General features: G+C 42.9%; 1 protein-coding gene and 1 long non-coding RNA gene across 3 annotated transcripts; both read left to right on the top strand.

Annotated features, from left to right (window-relative positions):
* Positions 1 to 3,914: 3,914 nt before the first annotated feature.
* On the top strand, positions 3,915 to 5,855 carry LOC138411985 (tissue factor-like). Its single transcript, XM_069534177.1, has 4 exons — positions 3,915 to 4,190; positions 5,426 to 5,607; positions 5,702 to 5,745; positions 5,849 to 5,855. The coding sequence occupies exons 1-4, from the start codon at positions 3,974 to 3,976 to the stop codon at positions 5,853 to 5,855; spliced, it is 450 nt and encodes a 149-aa protein (XP_069390278.1). The 5' UTR covers positions 3,915 to 3,973.
* A 9,384-nt stretch (positions 5,856 to 15,239) lies between these two features.
* Positions 15,240 to 19,931, top strand: LOC138406960 (uncharacterized). Of its 2 annotated transcripts, none has more exons than XR_011240515.1 (2): positions 15,240 to 16,017; positions 19,701 to 19,931. It is a non-coding gene; the product is annotated as an uncharacterized lncRNA (long non-coding RNA). The 2 variants fall into 2 exon arrangements; XR_011240377.1 differs by having other exon boundaries at positions 15,240 to 16,023.
* The last annotated feature ends 631 nt before the right edge of the window (positions 19,932 to 20,562 follow it).

Here is a 20,562-nt window from a genome sequence, read left to right as displayed (position 1 = left end):
TTACAGTTACATTGTTGAAGAGGTTACCGTGTGTGGTGAAGTAATGTAGTAGTAAGACTGATTTGAAAAGGCAGGCCACCCTGTACATATGAGAGCAAAAACAAACAACAGAGGGCTTCCCTTTCAGTAACGTGGAATATTAACTGTGGTTAACACAGTATAAACCTCTCTATTAACATACCACAGTCCAAACTCACTCTCAGTGTCTCTGTATGTCTGGAAGCATAACTCTAAACCACTCAGTCTATGAATAGACCTCCAGATCACCCACTTGAGCTCTTAGTGGAAGTCCTGACTAATGTCCTCTGCAGAGACATGATGATGCCATCGACCTGGTCAGAGCTTGTAAGCTCCTAGAATATTTAGGTTCTCTCACGCTGTAGTAAGGGTTGTATGGTCAACATACCATCGAGAAGCACGTCATCCATTCCATTCCCACTATGACGACACTGAACCTACTATACCTCTCGGTTTGAGTCACATTACCAACATCTTTGTGTCTGTTGAACATTGACCAACCAAATTAAAATTTTTATAAATCTGTCATGAAACATATTCACCACCTGTTACATCTTTTTAAAACTTCTTGTGGTAGTTAAAATAATAAGCAAATATATAAATATTGAGCCAAATGAAAAACTCATTTTGAGATAAATAAGTCTAATGAATTATTTTGCATACAATAAATACTGGTGGGAAAGTATTGTGTTGTTTATCACAAACCACGTTTTTAAAAAAAAACCTGGATTTGTTTTTTAAACAGTGGAATATAATAGCATCTGATATGTTCCTGGTCGAATTCAAGTGTAATAGTTTCGTCAACTTGGAATTACATATGATTGAATTAGTAACACTTGGAAACTTAATTCAATCACAAGATTGAATCATGTTATTGAACATTACACCGCAACAGTGTCACTAAAAATAACAAGTCAACCATTACAAGGTTGCAATATGTAAGTTTTTGCATGTGCCTGATTATTTGATCTCTTTTGTCTGTGAGGGTTGTAGAGCAGCGTGGAATGAATGTTGAACTGTTGAATACTGAAGAAGAGTTCAGGTGTTGGTAGCAGAAATATTCACAGAAACCACTGCGACTCAGGTGGACTATTGTTTAACGTTGGCCCATAAACTGTCTCTCACTTTCACAGAACAAGAAAACTTGTTATATCAGGCCTTTTGTGTTGAGGTAATAGAAGCCCTTGATTTGGAGCATGCATTGTAATTTGAGGACTTTGTTGCAACAATGGTTTTTCTGAAATCAGCCTCAGTTAGTTACTTGGAATTTGTTACAGATGTTCCATGTTTCTTTCTTTCACTTGATTTCAAAGAATCTGCCAGGTGAAGTGAGAGAATGAATGAATGAATAGAGCTGATTTCATAGCTGTGATTGGTTGGTGTCCAATAATTATATGCTGACTGACCAAAACGTCAAAATAATAATAACAACAACAACAACAATAGCAACAACAACAACAATAATAATAACAACAATAATATGAATAACAATAATAACTAATAATACATCAGTAAGGTTGATTACGTGGCGGATGACCTCAGCAGGACAGCATGCTGTATAGTAATTTGCAATACTGTGGCTGTGTCAGTCTGGTGACGCCACAGCCGGACGCTCCATATTTGGCTATGCCCCGCTTGTTGCTAAAACCACTGGTTTCCAGCGAGAGAGTCAGACGATCCACAGACTGCACAGGGTACTCGTTCAGTAGCAGCACAGACACAGAACAGAACCTTTAGGAATACATCAGAGGAGATGATGTCAGTCACAGCAGCTCTCGTCTCTACACTCTTCTTTCTCTCCACACGCTCCGCCTCAGGTGAGTCCACGCTGCTCGCCCTTCATTCCACGCGTTCTCTCAAATGACCTTAAAGTCAAATTGTAGTAGCGCGACATATGATATGTACATACAATATCAAATACTATGATTCTCTGTGTGGAGCAGTTTGTTTTGTAGTATTGTGAGTGTGAAAATGTAAATGTATAGCAAATGTAAAGTTGGATTCACATGAACAGATCTACATGAACAGGTCACTGGAGGAGCAGCATACAGTCATTCGTTTAGTGTTTATGTTTAGATTTCCGGCACACATAGAAATACTCTTTACAGTTTTCATGTCTTATAGAGTTTTCAGTACAAGTCACTACACACTCAAAAAATATTTTTGAACACCAGTTAACAGTCACATTTAAGAATTAAAGATTACCTGTAACAATTTAATGTTGAGGCATTTGTTAGTACCTAAAACATTATGTAACATGAGGGGGGGGGGGGGACTGCTGTTTCTTCTCAGTATTTGCTCTTACTGCGAAGAAACAGCAATGACTTACCACAGTGTATGGCTGTTGTTAATAAGAAATGACTGATGTGACTTAAACAACTCAGGTAAGGTAAGGTTACAGACTGCTGATATAAAAACAGCCCTTCTCTTATGTTCTTTGGGCGCCACACTTTCTACTGCTGCTTTGTAGTCATAAAAACCACACATTTGTGGTTGTGACAGAACAGTCAGTCCAATAAAATATAGGACCAAGGATATTTTACACTGACAATCGCAACATGCTCTATTCACAACATTAACATTATCTTATCTCAGTGACAAAGTGCTGTATCTGAACTTGTGGCTTTTTAAATTATTTCTGGTCCACAGTGCCTCATTTGTGCAAAGCTTTTTTCTCTCTAATGAATGTGTGTAGTCCTACATATTGTGACAGGCCTCAATTAAGGTGTTAAGTGTTTATTACTTAAAAGTGTAGTTTAGTGTTAAATAGTGTTCAGTGTGTAGAATTTTGTGATATCTAGTGTTGAAATTGCATGTTGCAACTGATTACCCCTCACCTCACGCTCTCCTTCCAAACATGAAAAAGAAACTGAAGCAGCCTTTAATTGTCATGAAAACTCAAAAGGTGTTTAGTTTGTTCAGTCTGGACTAATGTAAAAAACATAGTGGCCTCCGTAGAGAGGGTCCCCTCGAAGTATTTAAATTTAAAGGGCCTTTTCTGGGGTAAAGAAACTACAATTCATACAATTTAGATGAAATAAACTAGTGAAAACATTATGAGAATTATTCTACATTAAATAATAGTTCCCTTTCACTTAAATCTTACACACTGGGCCTTCAATAGTTTAAAACTTATGGCACTAAGGCCCTATCACTGTGTGAAAGTCCCCTGTACAGCTCACCTATGGAAATTACTTGTATAAGTTAATAAAGTATATAAAACACCTTTGGTGTATTGTTTTCTTTCATAATGACAGGAGTCAACATTTGTGTGTCACTATAACCTTCATTTAAATCATGTTAGTATAGTATCTTACACAAATTGTCTCATTTTCCAGGCTCCTATCCCCAAGCACAAAATTGGAAATCAACCAACTTTAAAACCATTTTGTCCTGGGAACCAAAACCATCAGCCACTTACAGCTACACTGTGGAGTACTCTACGTAAGTACCTGCATCCGAACCCTCACCCTTTAACTCTTTTAACAAATGGCATTTAATTCCCAGAAACGTTCATCTTGTCAGTGTGTCCACGGAAAGCAAATGCCCTCACACTTTCCCGCTATGTGACCTTGCAGGAATGAGTTTTTCCATTATTGATTCAGTAAAAGCTTTTACTGGAATGTATATTTTAGGCCAGAGCTCTTTAAATAGTAAGATAACTAAAAGACAATTGACCTTTGTAATTCAATAAGAGAAAAATGAAAGAGGCAAGAGCAATGTCAACAATCAAATAGAATTAACAAATGCCAACAGCTGCAAACAGCTCTTTCAGCTCATTGTTCCACAGTATATTCACATCAATGTTATTTTGCACAGATAATAAATTATTTATTTCTGACTGTATGCGTTATAAATGAAACCCAGACTAGACAGACTTAAGACCTAATTTATTGCTCATCTGGTGTCTATTATAGACTAAATAAGACTATTTTCATCCATCATTCATGTCCATATGAAACTTGTCAAATTTTACAGGGTTTCAGGGAACAATCAGAGGACTTCTCACTGTATCCAGACCACAGAAACAGTGTGTGATCTGTCCAGCTCTCTGACTGACCTGAACGCCTACTACACAGCTGACGTCCTGTCCGAAACCCCGAGGGGGGCCACCACTGACCTCATTGAGTCCCCTCACACCAGCACACCACGGTTCTGCCCCTACAAAGACAGTACGTTCTTCTGCTACACTCGTGAAGACTTTTTTCTAATTGACAAAACGTGTTGGAAATAACAGCTGTTAAATTGTCCCAGAGCCCGTCAGTGCTACGGTCCTTCTGAATGACCTCTTGTTGCAGCTCAGCTCTGTCTTTCTCAAGCTGCTTTCTGACATGCACCGAACTCAGCAGTTTCTCAGTATATTTGCCAGAGGAGGTGCATGTGTGAATGCAGATGTCCAAGTGAGACGCTCCCCAGTTTTTGCAGACTTTCTCCTCCTGGCCTCCTAGTATAATTTCAGGAGAATTCTATGGAAGTGTATTGCATTCACTTGAAAAAAACAAAACAACAGTTTTTTCTGAGTAATTTATTTTTTTGTTTGTTTTTTTGAATATTTTTTTCTGTTTTTCTGACAAATTTTTTTTTTCTGTTTTTCACAGTAATTCTTATCTGTTTTTCGGAGTAGTTTTTTTTCTGAATTTCTGAATTATCGAGATACTTCGAACTCCCTCGGAACCTCCAACCTGCAAGTGACTCCCATGGACCTATGGTGACTCCTGCCCGCACATACATGCCCCATCTCAGCAGATCTGAATGGGCTTTCCTTCTGAGCAACCGCAAAGTCCTCAGGTGCCTGCGTAGATTCGACAAACTAATGATAATACCATCTATATGACTTAAAGACAGGACTATCTCCCAGTGTCTTAAACCCAGATCAAAGTAAAACTTGATTAAACTAAACAAGCAGGTAATTTTTGTTTCCATTACATCTAGCTCTCAATAAAGGAATGAAAGCGTCTATTGTTTCAAATGCTCTCTAAACGCAGAAAGAAAAAAAAGTCCGAAAAACAGAAGAAAAATTACTCCAAAAATAGAAAAAAAAAAGTCAGAAAAACTGAAAAAAATACTGATTTAGACATGCATTGTAAACAGAGTTTTTTTTTTCCAAGTGAATGCAATACGCTTCCGTTCAATGTGAAAGCACTGTGAGAGAGAGTGTTTGTGTGTGTGTTGCTGTTCTGAACATGTCTGTGCAGAGAACCTCCTGTTGTGTTGTGCATGTTTGAAAGTCAGACTATGGGTAAACTCTGTAGCCAATACTGCTCACTTTACCTATCATATCTAAAAATGGCTTCAGCGTTGTCAATGCTCACAATTTTTTGGCCTCTAACATAATTAAAATGGTAACTTCCATGAGAGATACAGTGGTGTACATGCACAGGTGACAGTCTCCCTCCCTTCTCCACAGCTGAGATAGGCAAACCTGACTTCAAGCTGGAGGTGATTGAAAGCCAAAAGAAAACCACCCTGTATGTGACTGACCCACTCACCGCCCTGTTTAAAGATGGCCACGAGCTGAACATCAGGGACATCTTTGCTGACCAGCTGCACTATAAAGTCACCTATCGGAAAAACAAAAGCACTGGAAAGGTGAGTAAAAGGAGACATCACGATATCGGTCTCAAACAGGCATACATTTTTACTCATTACAAACCGCATGTTTTCCATTCTGTGTTTTCTGCAGAAAGTCCACATCTCTAAGACCAATTTAATAGAACTGACTGATCTGGACTTGCCTGTATTGTCACGCACACTGGTGCTGGCAAGGGAGAACCCAAAAGCACGCCAACAGACAGTCTTAGTGTGGGCAACGTGGTTTATTCACCAACAGGCAGTGAAAAGACAGGCAGAGGTCAAAACCAGGATATCAGTCAGTACAGCAAACAAATCCGAAGGGGCAGGCAAGAAGGGAATCCAAAAATCCAAGCAGGGTAGCAGTCAGGTCAGGAACAGGCAGGCAAGAACACAGAATATAATGCGGGATAGCTAGGCAAGAACACACTAGACAATCTGGCAGGGAGCGAGTGAAAATGACTGGTATTTATACTGAGGAACTAATGAGCAAATGAACTGCAGGTGAGGAGGTGGGCGGGGAAAACCACGTGAGGGAAATCACGTGATAGCAAGGCAGGAAGAAGGGCAGGCCCTGAAATGACAGGAGAGTTAGTTATGAGACATGGAACCAAACAAAAAAAACAAAACAAACTAAGTGTTAGTGTGACTACGTTACAGAACCCCCCCCTCTAGGGACGGCCCCTGCCGTCCCACCCGGTTGCTCAGGATGAGCCCGGTGGAAGTCTATAATGAGAGCTGGATCCAGGATGCTGCGAGCAGGGACCCAGGAGCGTTCTTCGGGGCCGTAACCCTCCCAGTCAACCAAATACTGCACTCCCCTACCACGTCGCCTGGATTTGATGAGACGACGGACAGTGTACGCAGGTGCCCCGTCAATGAGCCGGGGGGGTGGTGGGGGTTTGGAGGAGGACTGAAGTGGACTCTCCTTGACAGGTTTGACCTTGGAAACATGGAATGTGGGGTTAATCCTCATGGAAGATGGAAGACGAAGACGGACAGCCGCAGGATTAACTATTTTAGAGATCCGGAACGGGCCGACAAAACGGGGAGCCAACTTCTTGGATTCTACTCTGAGGGGAAGATCCCGTGTCGACAGCCAGACGCGCTGTCCTGGAGTGTACCGGGGTGCAGGATTGCGATGTCGATTGGCCGATCGCTGGTAACGGTCGGAAGAGCGCATGAGTGTGGTGCGGGCCTGCATCCAAGTGCGCCGACACCGTCGGACATATGCCTGCACTGAGGGAACGCTGGCTTCACGTTCCTGTTCTGGAAAGAGTGGTGGTTGGTACCCCCGGGAGCATTGGAAGGGTGAAAGACCAGTGGCTGAACTGGGCAGGGTATTATGAGCGTACTCAATCCACAGGAGCTGCTCAGACCAGGAGGAGGGGTTGTGGGAAGTAAGGCAGCGCAGAGCTGTCTCCATTTCCTGATTCATGCGTTCTGCTTGACCATTGGATTGTGGGTGGAAACCAGATGACAAACTGACAGTAGCCCCCAACATCCTGCAAAACTCGGACCAAAAGTGAGATGTGAATTGTGGTCCCCGGTCAGAGACCACATCAGATGGGAGGCCATGCAGCCGGAACACATGTTGCAACAAAACTTCAGCCATTTCCTTGGCGGTAGGTAATTTGGGTAATGGAATGAGCATGGCAGCTTTGGAAAAGCGATCAATAACAGTGAGTATAACTGTGTTACCGTTTGAAGGTGGTAAGCCGGTGACAAAATCCAAAGAAATGTGAGACCAGGGACGGCGAGGAACTGGCAGAGGATGAAGGAGACCGGATGGAGCTTGGTGAGAGCTCTTTTGTTGAGAGCAGACACGGCAAGCAGCAACAAACTCCTTGGTGTCCCTTTCCATGCAAGACCACCAGAAGCGTTGTCGAAGCAGGGCCAAAGTGCGTCTCACCCCGGGATGGCAAGCCAGGCGAGAAGAGTGCCCCCACTGGAGGACTTCAGAACGAAGACTGTCTGGAACAAACAACCGGTTCTCTGGACAAGCACTAGGAGTAGGGTGCTCGGTGTGGGAGCGTTTTACCTTATTCTCCACCTCCCAGGTTACCGCCCCGATGACGCATGCAGAGGAGAGGATACCTTCAGGCTGGGATGGAGAATCCTCTGACTGGAACTGACGGGACAGAGCATCGGGCTTGACATTTTTGGAACCTGGTCTGTATGATAGGGAGAAATCAAAACGGTTGAAGAAGAGAGCCCACCTAGCCTGACGAGAGTTCAGTCTCTTGGCCGATCGGATATATTCAAGGTTTTTGTGGTCAGTCCAAACCACAAATGGTAGCTCTGCCCCCTCCAACCAATGTCTCCATTCTTCTAGTGCAAGTTTTACTGCCAACAGCTCCCGGTTCCCAATGTCATAATTCCTTTCTGCTGGATCTAGTTTTCGGGAGAAGAAAGCACATGGGTGAACTTTATGGTCCTCAGCCGACCGCTGAGAAAGGACTGCCCCTACACCGGTGTCCGAGGCATCCACCTCCACGATAAACTGGCGAGTGGGATCTGCAAAAATGAGAATGGGAGCAGAGGTGAAGCGTGACTTCAACTCACCAAAAGCCGCTTCAGCCCCGGAGGACCACCGGAAGGGCTTACTGAGGGAGGTGAGGGCAGTGAGGGGAGCTGCCACCGAACTGTAATTACGAATGAACCTTCGGTAAAAGTTAGCAAATCCCAGGAAGCGCTGAAGCTCCCTGCGTGTGGATGGAGCTGGCCAGTCAGCGACTGCCTTGGTCTTGGCCGGGTCCATCCGGATGTTGCCAGCGTTGATAATAAAACCTAGGAAGGATACCTCTGAAGCATGAAATTCACACTTCTCCGCTTTAACAAAGAGCTGGTTCTCCAAGAGCCTCTGCAGAACCTGGCGTACATGCACCACATGCTCCTGCCTGGACTTAGAAAAAATTAGAATGTCATCCAGATATATGAAAACAGACATGTTGAGTAGATCCCGCAGAACATCATTAACTAAACCCTGGAAGACTGCAGGGGCATTGGTAAGACCAAATGGCATGACCAAATACTCATAATGACCATTAGGAGTATTAAAGGCTGTTTTCCACTCATCACCCTCCCTGATTCTCACCAAGTGATAAGCGTTGCGGAGGTCGAGTCTGGAGAAAATGGTAGCCCCTTGTAGCAGTTCAAAAGCAGAGGAGATTAATGGAAGAGGGTACCGGTCTTTGATGGTAATGTCATTAAGTCCCCTGAAGTCAATGCAAGGTCGCAGGGTTTTGTCCTTTTTGCCCACAAAAAAAAATCCTGCTCCAGCGGGAGACGATGATGGTCGTATGATCCCTGCCGCCAGGGAGTCATTGATGTATTTTTCCATTGTCTTTGTCTCAGGAACCGATAAGGAGAAGAGTCGCCCTCTAGGGGGAGATGTACCTGGGAGGAGGTTAATGGCACAATCGTAAGGGCGATGTGGAGGCAAAGAGGTGGCCCGGGCCTTGTTAAAAACCTCCTTCAGATCCAGATAATCTTTAGGAATTTGTGACAGGTCTGGAAACTCAGAGGGAACAGTCAAACCAGAGGCAGGTGACAGGGCAGACTTCAAACAGATAGCGTGACAATGAGTACTCCACTGCAGTATAGTTCCCGAGGACCAGTCAATGTGTGGATTATGTCTCCTAAGCCAAGGAAATCCCAAAATGACAGGTTGTTGTGGAGCATTGATCAGGTGAAAAGAAAGAGTCTCAGTGTGATTACCTGAAATGGTCATTTGAAGGGGAGTAGAGCGATGTGTAACCCGGAAGAGGAGACGACCATCCAAGGCTGAGGCGTCGATAGGTTCCTCCAGATCCACCTGACCAAGACCCAGCTTGGAGGCAAGAGTCCTGTCCAACAAGCTTTCATCTGCGCCGGAGTCAATGAGGGCTGAGACAGTCTGATAATTCCCGGAACAGAACAGCTTGACCTGAACCAAAGACCGAGAGGGCATTTCAGAGTTCATAATCCGGCTCACCAGCGCCCTCGGGATGACTGGTGAGCCATGTCTTTTACTGGACAAGAAGAGGCGAAATGGCCGTCCTGGCCGCAGTACAGACACCTGTTCTCCTTTAGGCGGCGCTGTCGTTCTGCTGTAGACAGCCGTGTCCTGCCCAGCTGCATCGGCTCAGAAGCGTCACCAGGAGCGTTCGTGTGCTGCTCAGAAGGACGCCCCGGAGGATGGAATTGCGGGTTGACCCGCGCAGGTGAAGCAGCGGACCGAACCCTCTCCCTCCGCCGCTCCCGCAGACGACCGTCTATGCGTATAGAGAGAGAGACCAGTGCGTCCAAATCAACGGGAAGATCACGAGCCGCCAGCTCGTCTTTGATGTCGTCTGAGAGACCGTTGTAGAAAGCATCGAAGAGCGAGGCAGCGTTCCAGTTACTTTCAGCTGCTACGGTCCGGAACTCGATTGAGTAATCGGACACGGACCTCCCTCCCTGTGTCAGGTTAAACAAACCCCGAGCGACCTCTCTTCCTGGTGTAACATGGTCGAAAACTTTCCGCAGCTCGTCGGAGAACAGTTTGACAGATGAGCAGATGGCGGATTGCTTCTCCCACTCTGCGGTTCCCCAATCTCTAGCTCTGCCGGTAAGCAGAGAGACGATATACGCCACCCTGGACCTCTCGCTGGGAAAGGCGGAAGGCTGGAGTTCAAAGATGAGGGAACACTGTACGAGGAACGGCCGGCAGGAACCCGGAGCTCCGGAATAACGTTCTGGAGGAGGCAAACGAGCATCCGACATCGGGGGAGACTGGACATGAGGACTGACAGAGGATGCAGGATCCCGACCGCGTTCCGACAGAGAGAGCCTTTGGAGATGTTCCTGAATGCTGTCCATGCTCCTCTCATGACGAGCCGCCATCTCCTGCAGACCGCCTGAAATGGAGGTAAATTGTTCGTCGTGTCGCTGAAGAGCGCTGGCCTGCGCTCTCAGCTCATTGCGCATTGAGTCTGCGTCGGCTGGGTTCATAGTGGCCAGATTGTTCTGTCACGCACACTGGTGCTGGCAAGGGAGAACCCAAAAGCACGCCAACAGACAGTCTTAGTGTGGGCAACGTGGTTTATTCACCAACAGGCAGTGAAAAGACAGGCAGAGGTCAAAACCAGGATATCAGTCAGTACAGCAAACAAATCCGAAGGGGCAGGCAAGAAGGGAATCCAAAAATCCAAGCAGGGTAGCAGTCAGGTCAGGAACAGGCAGGCAAGAACACAGAATATAATGCGGGATAGCTAGGCAAGAACACACTAGACAATCTGGCAGGGAGCGAGTGAAAATGACTGGTATTTATACTGAGGAACTAATGAGCAAATGAACTGCAGGTGAGGAGGTGGGCGGGGAAAACCACGTGAGGGAAATCACGTGATAGCAAGGCAGGAAGAAGGGCAGGCCCTGAAATGACAGGAGAGTTAGTTATGAGACATGGAACCAAACAAAAAAAACAAAACAAACTAAGTGTTAGTGTGACTACGTTACATGTATGCCAGATGCGTCAGTGGAGAGCAACACACACAGCAGTAGTCTAGTCCTGACACTGAAGTTTTGGTGGCATTTACTTTTCATTGGTATTCTGTGTGAACTTACACACCAAATAAGACATTGTGAAGTATTTTTGCTCAAAACCAAGCATGCAGTTAAAATCTCTATAGCTTCTTGATGTCAACAGTGTTATTTTCTACATGAATAGACTGGAGCATCTAAATGGAATTGAAATGAAAGTTGTGCGAAAGGATGGAAACAGGATGTATCCCTATATACCCTGTTTTATTTGTGGCAAAGCAAAGAATCAGTTAAAGCCGGATCTGACAGGACACTGGGTGTATTGCTGTGTGTGTGTGTGTGGGTGCAGCTGAAAAAAAAGCAGTCAATCGCAATGTCCCTTCTCGGGTTAAATAAAATGGTTGGCTGGTCTGGGAGTATGTCTAGATATACCACATGGCTCTCTTCAAAAGATGCAAGCATCATATGCAAATCAAAACTCGTAATTTAGTCATTTAAACATGGCACTGGTTTTTGTTAGGTTGCTACGCACAGGTCCTTTATCTAAAACTCTCTAAGTTTTACATTAACTGGAGCTGGGGACCATCAGTGAAGTAGAGGTAGCTGGCCACTGCCTCATATAATAATAGCCATGCTCATCCTGCCATTCAGATGAGTTTTGATTTCTGTAGCATTAATTTGATCTTGTTTTGGTCTGGAATTCAGTTCCTGTCAGCCTTATCAGTTGAATTTCTTTTTTGTTTTAGTTCTTTATAAATTACTTTTTGTTAGAAAAATCTGATCCATCATGTGTCTTCCCTTATTTAGTGCCAGATGACTCTGATGCGCCAAACCAAGTTATAAATTGCCTGTGAAAATAAAACTGAAAATCTTGTAATTGGTACTGATGTTCAAGGACAAAAGATTATCAGCAAAGTTGGAGCAGCAAAACAAATCAAAAATAAAGAACCTGGGTGTTACTCAGGACTAGATTTTAATCCACACATAAACAATGTCACAAAGATTGCCTTTTATCATTTAAGAAACATTGCAAGAGTAAGACTGTACCTCACTTTGGAAACTGCCAAAAAGTTGATTCATGCTTTTATACTTTCTCGCCTGGACTACTGTAATGCACTATATTCAGGATTACCGAAAAAATCCATCGATTGCCTACAGCTTTTGCAAAATTCAGCAGCCATGGTTTTAATGAGAAATAGGAAAAGATTCCATATTACTTTTATTTTAGTGTCTTTACACTGGCTTCTAGCATCACTGAGGATTGATTTTAAAATTATTTTACTTGTTTTTAATTCTCTTAATGGTACAGCACCGTCATACATCTCTGACTGTTTATTGGAATATGTTACGAATCATTCCCTCAGGTCGTCTACAGCGGGCTTGCTCAATGTCCCCAAAACAAACTATAAAAGGTTTGGGGAAGCAGCAGGAAAGCTGTCTCAAAAGCCATCCTCCTGGGAAAGTAGATACAGTAAACACAAAGATCGATGTCATGAAGAAAAGCAGGAACTTGAAAGGTGCATAAAAATATCAAAAGAAATAGAGAAAACAACAACAATTTTCTTCTACAACTCCCAACATGCACTGAACTGTGCCTGTGGCCCCATATTTTTCTCATATTACTTCATGTAACTAAAGTCCATTGTTTGTGCTTCCATCTCTCTATCTCTCTCCCTCTCTCTCCAAATTTCACTACTAATACTACCACCATATTATGATTATGATGATGATGATAAACTGTTATTATTAATAATATAATTGCATCTCAATGTATCACTATTCATTATATTTATATTTTTATGACAACAACAGTCTCTCTCTGTCTCTCTCTCTCTCTTCTCTCCCCTCTTATCCACTCATCTCTCCAACAGAGACAGACAGCATTAAAGGCATCATTGTTGTGCTCAATTAGACCAAGATACAGCGACAAAATTCATTAAAGGTTCAGTGTGTAAGATTTAGGTGAAAGGGAGCAGAAACTGAATACAAAGTAATCCTAGTGATGTTTTCCCTAGTGTGTTTTATCTAAATTGTACGATTGTTGTTTTCTTAGAATGAGCCATTTATATTTAAATACTTTATATTTACATGGGGAGCAGGCCCTCTCTACAGAGGCCACCATGTTTTTACAGTAGTAAAAACTGGACAAACTAAATGCCTCTTGAGTTTTTATGACAAGTGAAGGCTGCCACAGGTACTCTTTCATGTTTGGAATTCAGGAAGACTTTCTCATAAACCGTTCCTGGCAGAGGCCGTCCACACAGAGCCCAGTTCTGCCGGAGGTTTCTTACACCTGGGAGTTTTTCCTCCCCGCTGTTGCTCATGCTTGCTTGGTGTGGAACAAGTTGGATTTTGTGTTTCTTCTTGGACTTGGACTTTTGTGCAGCACCCTTAGACAACTGCTTGTTGTGATACCGTGCTATATAAATTTTAAATATTCAATTACTCACAAATCTATCTCTCTATATATATTTCTTCTTATTAATCAGCTGATTGTGGGCATTTTGAATGGCCATTCAGATATTGCCACAATCTCATCCAGCCAGTAGTGCGGTTGTGATCAAATTTGAAATCCTTTCTCCTCTCTCCGGCAGTCAGCTGTCATTAGTGATCCGCTGTAACTCCCCTTCAACCCAATCTCCTCCGGTTTAATCCGAAGCCATGGTCCAGTCCAGCAGAGTCATTCATAATTATTTCTCCATCAACCCCTCTGATGCCGATGACATCACATAGGGGTCAAAATGCCAAAAGACTTAATTGCATAGAAATAAAAAAAAATATTCAACTGTCAAGTTAAAGTCTCTCCTGACTGAACTGTTTTCATATCCACCACTTGTTTCCAATCTTATTTCATTGTAGGGCTTTATGCAGCACATTGATTCCCTCTTACACTGGCATACACATATTGACAATCAACACATCTGTATGCTTAGACTGCAACACTCACGTTGCACAGTAGATTCCTCTTGCTCCAATGTGTTTTACAGACACACAGATCACTTTATAATGTTGAGGTAATTATAAAATTAAATATAAAACCATATCATACAAGTGGTAGATGAAGTTACCAGATATTCCATCACAGTGTATCATTCTGTTATTGTTTCCATCTTTTCAATCCCCCCTCCCTTTCTGCTTCTGTTGTGCAGTGACTTAAGTTTTTTTACAGTCATTTTGTGCCATACAGACTTGCATAGTGAAGATAAGGCTTACAGTGTACCATTCTTAATGCTGTCTTTACTCAGTAGCCATCACATTGTGCAATCATTTACTTCATTGAGATAAGTTGAAGCCAATTGTTGGACTGTAAGTTATACTACTGCAGGAAAAACAAATGCTCATCTTCCTGGAACAATATGTCAACACTGTGCTCATATAAAATAAATAAGATTTCATCTTTATGACTAATTATATTGACCAGTAATATCCGTTGAAACAAAGTATCATTTAACCCAATAACTATCTGGATGGTTTCTAATTTTTCGAAATGTATAAAACCTGTGATTGTGTAATGTGGGCACATGCCAGTCTTGGTGCCAGAAAATGATGCAAACTAGCTTTGAACTATCAACAAGTACAGTCTTTGTAGCACCCACTAGTGAATGCCACCTCCTGTACAGAGAGGGGCAATCTTGCACATACTCTTCTCAAACACAGTGTGATAAGTGGGATATGAAAAAGAATAAATAACTGTCAAAGAGACAGACAGACAAATAACAACACACTGAGATACACTTTCTTGATGAATCTATGTACACATGATATTTTTTATGATTGAGCGTGCACTCACTTACATACCTGCAGATTGTGGTCATGGCCAGACAAGTACAGAGTGACTCTGTATTTCTTCAGCAGGGGCCTCAGTCTGTTGACCAGACAGGATGTTGGTCCGTGATGGCCGATGGACCAGACAGGATAATGACCAGCCACCACAACATAGGCTGATCTGACACATGTCATACATTCAATTTAATTTTCAATTTTATTTATATAGCGCCAATTCATAATTTACATTATCTCAAGGCACTTTACATTTAAAGGTCAAGACCTTAAAACAATATTAACATAGAGAAACCCAACAGTTCCCACAATGAGCAAGCACATCTAGTGTTGGCATCGGCACTCCTCTGAACTCCTCTGGGATCTGACGTGCTGACGTATTGCGGTGAGCGTATTGTGTCACTTCCGGTGTTAGCTACTGTGTGTTGTATCGGTCTCTTCTCCTCTTCGTCTCTCACTGTACCCTTTCACATCCTAATCATTTACGCTAATTCTAAGTTGCTTTCATAGTTGTGCTATCTTGACTTGTCGCTCATACACCCCCTTGTCTCAGCGACTCGTTGATAAAACCACTGTGAGCCACACACTACCCGTTAGCTAAAGCAATTTAGCATTAGCAGCTAACGATGGCTTCTCCCTCTCACTCCCCTGCTCTCTCCTGCTCAGTGTGCTTGATGTTCAGTCACTCTTCTGCCTCCTTTAGCGATAACGACACATGTGTTAAATGTAGCTTATTTGCCAGGATGGAGGCGAGGATGAGCCTTTTAGAGTCGCGGCTCTGCACCATGGAGAGTAGATCGTGTAGCGATGTAGCTAGCCAGTCCCCAGTAGCCGGTGCGAGCCACATAGCTGTAGCTTCTCCAGCCCCCCCAGCAGCTCCCGAGCAGCCGGGAGGACAGGTGGGTTGGGTGACTGTGCGAAACAAGAAGCGTAGCCCTAAACCGAAGCCCCAGGTTCACCACCAACCCGTTCACGTGTCAAATAAATTTTCCCCACTCAGCGACACACCCGCTGAGGAGCAAACTCTGGTTATTGGCGACTCTATTCTAAGGAACGTGAAGTTAGCGACACCAGCGACCACAGTTAAATGTATTCCCGGGGCCAGAGCGGGCGACGTAGAGTCCTATTTAAAACTGCTGGCTAAGGGTAAGCGTAAGTACAGTAAGATTATTATTCACGTCGGCAGTAATGACCTCCGACTACGTCAGTCGGAGATCACAAAAATCAATATTGATTCGGTGTGTACATATGCAAAGACAATGTCGGACTCCGTAATTTTCTCTGGACCCCTGCCTAATGTTTCCAGCGATGACACGTTTAGCCGCACGTCATCCTTTCAACGCTGGCTGTCGAGGTGGTGTCCAGATAACAACGTGGGCTTCGTTAACAATTGGAAAACTTTTTGGGGGAAACCTGGTCTGATTAGGAGAGACTGTATTCATCCCACTTGGGATGGAGCAGCTCTCATATCTAGAAACATGACGACGTTTGTTAGAAAGTCCACACCGTGACAATCCAGAGTTGAGACCAGGAGGCAGAGTCGCAGTCCTACACGCTTCTCTGCGCTTCTATTCAAACAGTCACCATCACAATGTCCTATAGAAACTGTGTCTGCCACCCGACCACCTAATTTCTTTAAATCAAAAGTACACAGGAGAGGGGTGATACACTCAAACCTAGTCAAAATTAACACAGCCAAAACATCAGCTGAAAACACAACTATAAAATGCGCTTTATTAAATATCAGGTCACTAAATTCAAAATCTTTACTTATAAATGATCTCATTACTGATCATCAAATAGATTTATTATGCTTAACCGAAACTTGGCTACAAGACGGAGAATATGTAGGTTTAAATGAAGCGACGCCCCCAACCCACTCTAATACTCACATTCCTCGGAACACAGGCAGAGGTGGAGGGGTTGCAGCAATCTTTAAATCTGATCTATCTATCAACCCCCGACCAAAAGAGAGTTATAACTCTTTCGAAAATCTTAGAACCAGCCTCGTCCACCCAAGCCTGACGTCACATAAACCAATTAATATAGTCATCATTTATCGTCCACCCGCCCCTTACTCTGAATTCCTATCTGAATTCTCCGAATTTTTATCAGAATTAGTCCTTAAAACAGATCAAATCATTATAGCCGGTGATTTCAATATTCATGTAGATGTTGCCAATGACAGCTTTAGTTCAGCATTTAAATCAATAATAGACTCGATTGGTTTCACTCAACATGTGAATCAACCGACCCACTGCCTGAATCACACTCTTGATCTTGTCCTGACATATGGCATTGACATAGAAAATGTAACAATATTCCAACAGAACCCGCTTCTGTCTGACCATTTTTTACTTACATTTGAATTCAGAATTGTTAATTACGTCAATTCTGGACGGAAAGTCTATTACAGTCGATGTTTATCTGACAAAACTGTTCATAAATTTAAAGAACTGCTCCCCTCCTCACTTCCCTCTCAGCCATGTGTCAGTACAATACAAGAAGATTATCAAAACCTTACTCCCACACTAGTTGATAACTTTGTAAATAGTACTGCAGCCTCACTAAAAACAGCACTTGAAGCTGTCGCCCCATTAAAAAAGAAGAGAGTAAGTCAGAGGAGATTAGCTCCGTGGTATAATTCCCAAACGCGCGTTCTAAAACAGACATCGCGGAAGCTAGAAAGGAAGTGGCGCTCCACCAATCGCCAAGACTTCCACCTAGCCTGGAAGAATAGCCTTATAAATTACAAAAAAGCACTTAGAAATGCCCAAACCTCGTATTACTCGTTACTAATAGAAGAAAATAGGAACAACCCCAGGTTCCTCTTCAGCACTGTAGCCAGGCTGACAGAAAGTCACACCTCCACTGACCCATCTATTCCTCTAGATCTAAGAAGCAATGACTTCATGAGCTTCTTCGCTAATAAAATTACAACCATCAGGGATAAAATCAACGACCTCCTCCCAGTGAATAACACGGGTTCATTGTCTGGTCCTGAAACCATAGCACCAGATTTATGTCTAAACAAATTTTACTCTATTGATCTTCCTGAACTGACCTCGTTAGTTTCATCATCCAAACCAACTACTTGTCAGCTGGACTCTGTTCCAACTAGACTTTTTAAAGAAGTCCTCCCCCTAATTGACAGTTCCATATTAAATCAGATTAACATGTCTTTGCTAACCGGCTACGTACCACAGGCTTTTAAGGTAGCCGTTATTAAACCTCTGCTTAAAAAGCCTACGCTTGATCCAGAGGTTTTAGCTAATTATAGACCCATATCCAACCTGCCCTTCATTTCCAAAATCCTAGAAAAAGCCGTTGCTAACCAGCTGTGTGGTTACTTAGATAGTAACGGTTTATTGGAAAAATTTCAGTCAGGATTTAGAACCTATCACAGCACAGAAACAGCACTATTGAAAGTCACTAATGACCTTCTTATGGCATCAGATGATGGACTTGTCTCTGTCCTCGTCTTGTTGGACCTTAGTGCAGCCTTCGACACAATAGATCATAAGATTCTGCTACAGAGATTAGAACAACATATAGGAATTAAAGGAACAGCACTACACTGGTTTAAATCATATTTATCAGATAGATTCCAATTTGTTAATGTTAACAATGACTCCTCCATGCACATGCAAGTTAATCATGGAGTTCCACAAGGTTCTGTCCTTGGACCAATACTCTTCACCCTATATATGCTCCCCTTAGGCAACATTATCAGACAGCACCACATACAATTCCACTGCTATGCAGACGACACCCAATTGTATATTTCCATGAAGCATGATGAATCTAATCGCCTAGTTCAACTTCAGGAATGTCTCGAAGATATCAAGGCGTGGATGACCCAAAACTTTCTACTTTTAAACTCAGACAAAACTGAGGTTGTTGTAATTGGCCCTAAACATCTCAGAGAAACACTGTCTGACCAGATAGTCACTTTGGATGGTGTCAGTCTGGCTTCCAGCTCCACTGTGAGGAACCTTGGAGTGTTGTTCGACCAAGACATGTCATTTGACGCCCATATTAAACTAGTGTCTAGGACGGCTTTCTTCCATCTGCGCAATATTAACAAAATTAGAAACATCCTGTCTAAGCAGGATGCTGAAAAACTAGTCCACGCGTTTGTAACCTCTAGATTAGATTACTGCAACTCTCTATTAGCAGGATGCTCCATGAAGACTGTTAAAAGTCTCCAGTTGGTCCAAAATGCTGCAGCACGAGTGCTGACAGGAACTAGAAGGAGAGATTATATCACTCCTGTCTTAGCTTCCTTACATTGGCTCCCGGTAAAATTTAGAATAGAATTTAAGATCCTGCTCCTCACTTTTAAAGCCCTCAACAATCACGCCCCCTTATATATCAAAGAGCTGATAACACCTTATTATCCAAGTAGATCACTTCGTTCCCAAAACACAGGCTCTCTAGTGGTTCCAAGAGTCTGTAAGAGTAGAGCAGGAGGTAGAACATTTAGCTATCAGGCTCCTCTCCTGTGGAACCAGCTCCCACTCTGGGTTCGGGAGGCAGACACTGTCTCAGCATTTAAAGTAAAACTAAAAACGTTCCTTTTTGATAAAGCCTATAGTTAGGGCTGGATCAGGTGAGTCCTGAACCATCCCTTAGTTGTGCTGCTATAGGTTTAGACTGCTGGGGGAACGCCCATCATGCACTGAGCACTTCTTCACTTCCCTCTGTCTCTCTGTCTCTCTGCCCCCCCACACTCATTTATTTATTTATTAGTTTTAACATGTCATCATGTCAAAGTGTCACTTTGTCCTCCCATAGTCCCTCTGGCTCTTCTCTCTATCTCGTTTCAGATAACTCCGGCACCGGGACTACAGGACCACAACGACCACCATCACCATTGTCTGCATTTATTACAAGAACTCAGCAATTCATTAATATATCTAGTCATGTTGTAGATCTATACATTGTTATTGTTATGGTTAGCCTTGATTTTGATGGTGCCAAATTGTTACCGGTCTCTCTCTCTCCACCTCATCTCTCTTCTCTCCCCCGCTTTCCACCCATCTCTCCTTTCCTCCCCCCTTACTTTTCTTCCTCACCCCAACCGGTCGAGGCAGATGACCGCCCACATTGAGCCTGGTTCTGCCAGAGGTTTCTCCCTGTTAATGAGGGAGTTTTTCATACTGGCACTTCAGTTAAAAGGCAACAACAGAGCAAAATGTTACTGTATCACATCTTAGAGAACAACCACAGTTCTGTCTCATTTGCTTCTGTTTCTGTATGTTAATTGAGAGTGGCATGATGATGCAGAAATCATTTGTATTTAGTGCCGTGCAAAAATATTATAATTAATAACATGCATAATACAATCATGCACATAGCAATGACTCCAAACATATAGCCTTATAAAGATTTATCAAGAACTATCTTCACAGATAAGAGAAACAAGTAGCTCTTCACATCATCAAGTTATTTTTTGACAGCATGACGTAACAGAGGAATGTTTTTTGAACAATGTTGCAGACCAACAAACACATTTTAATATAAGGTAAAGACAATGTGAGTACATCATTGGATTGATTGAAAGGAAAGATTTAATCTAAATCCCCCATTGAAAGGTAATCCACCCCAAAACCTAAATACTGTTCTATTTGCAATAACTTTAAGTCTTTTACATCCCTGTGGAGGAATGTTTGAACCATTGCCACTTTT

The sequence above is a fragment of the Paralichthys olivaceus genome, chromosome 1 (genome assembly GCF_024713975.1).
Source record: "Paralichthys olivaceus isolate ysfri-2021 chromosome 1, ASM2471397v2, whole genome shotgun sequence".
NCBI lineage: Eukaryota > Metazoa > Chordata > Actinopteri > Pleuronectiformes > Paralichthyidae > Paralichthys > Paralichthys olivaceus.
The sequence above is the reverse complement of the archived record's forward strand: the minus strand, read 5'-3'. Positions and strand labels throughout refer to the sequence as shown.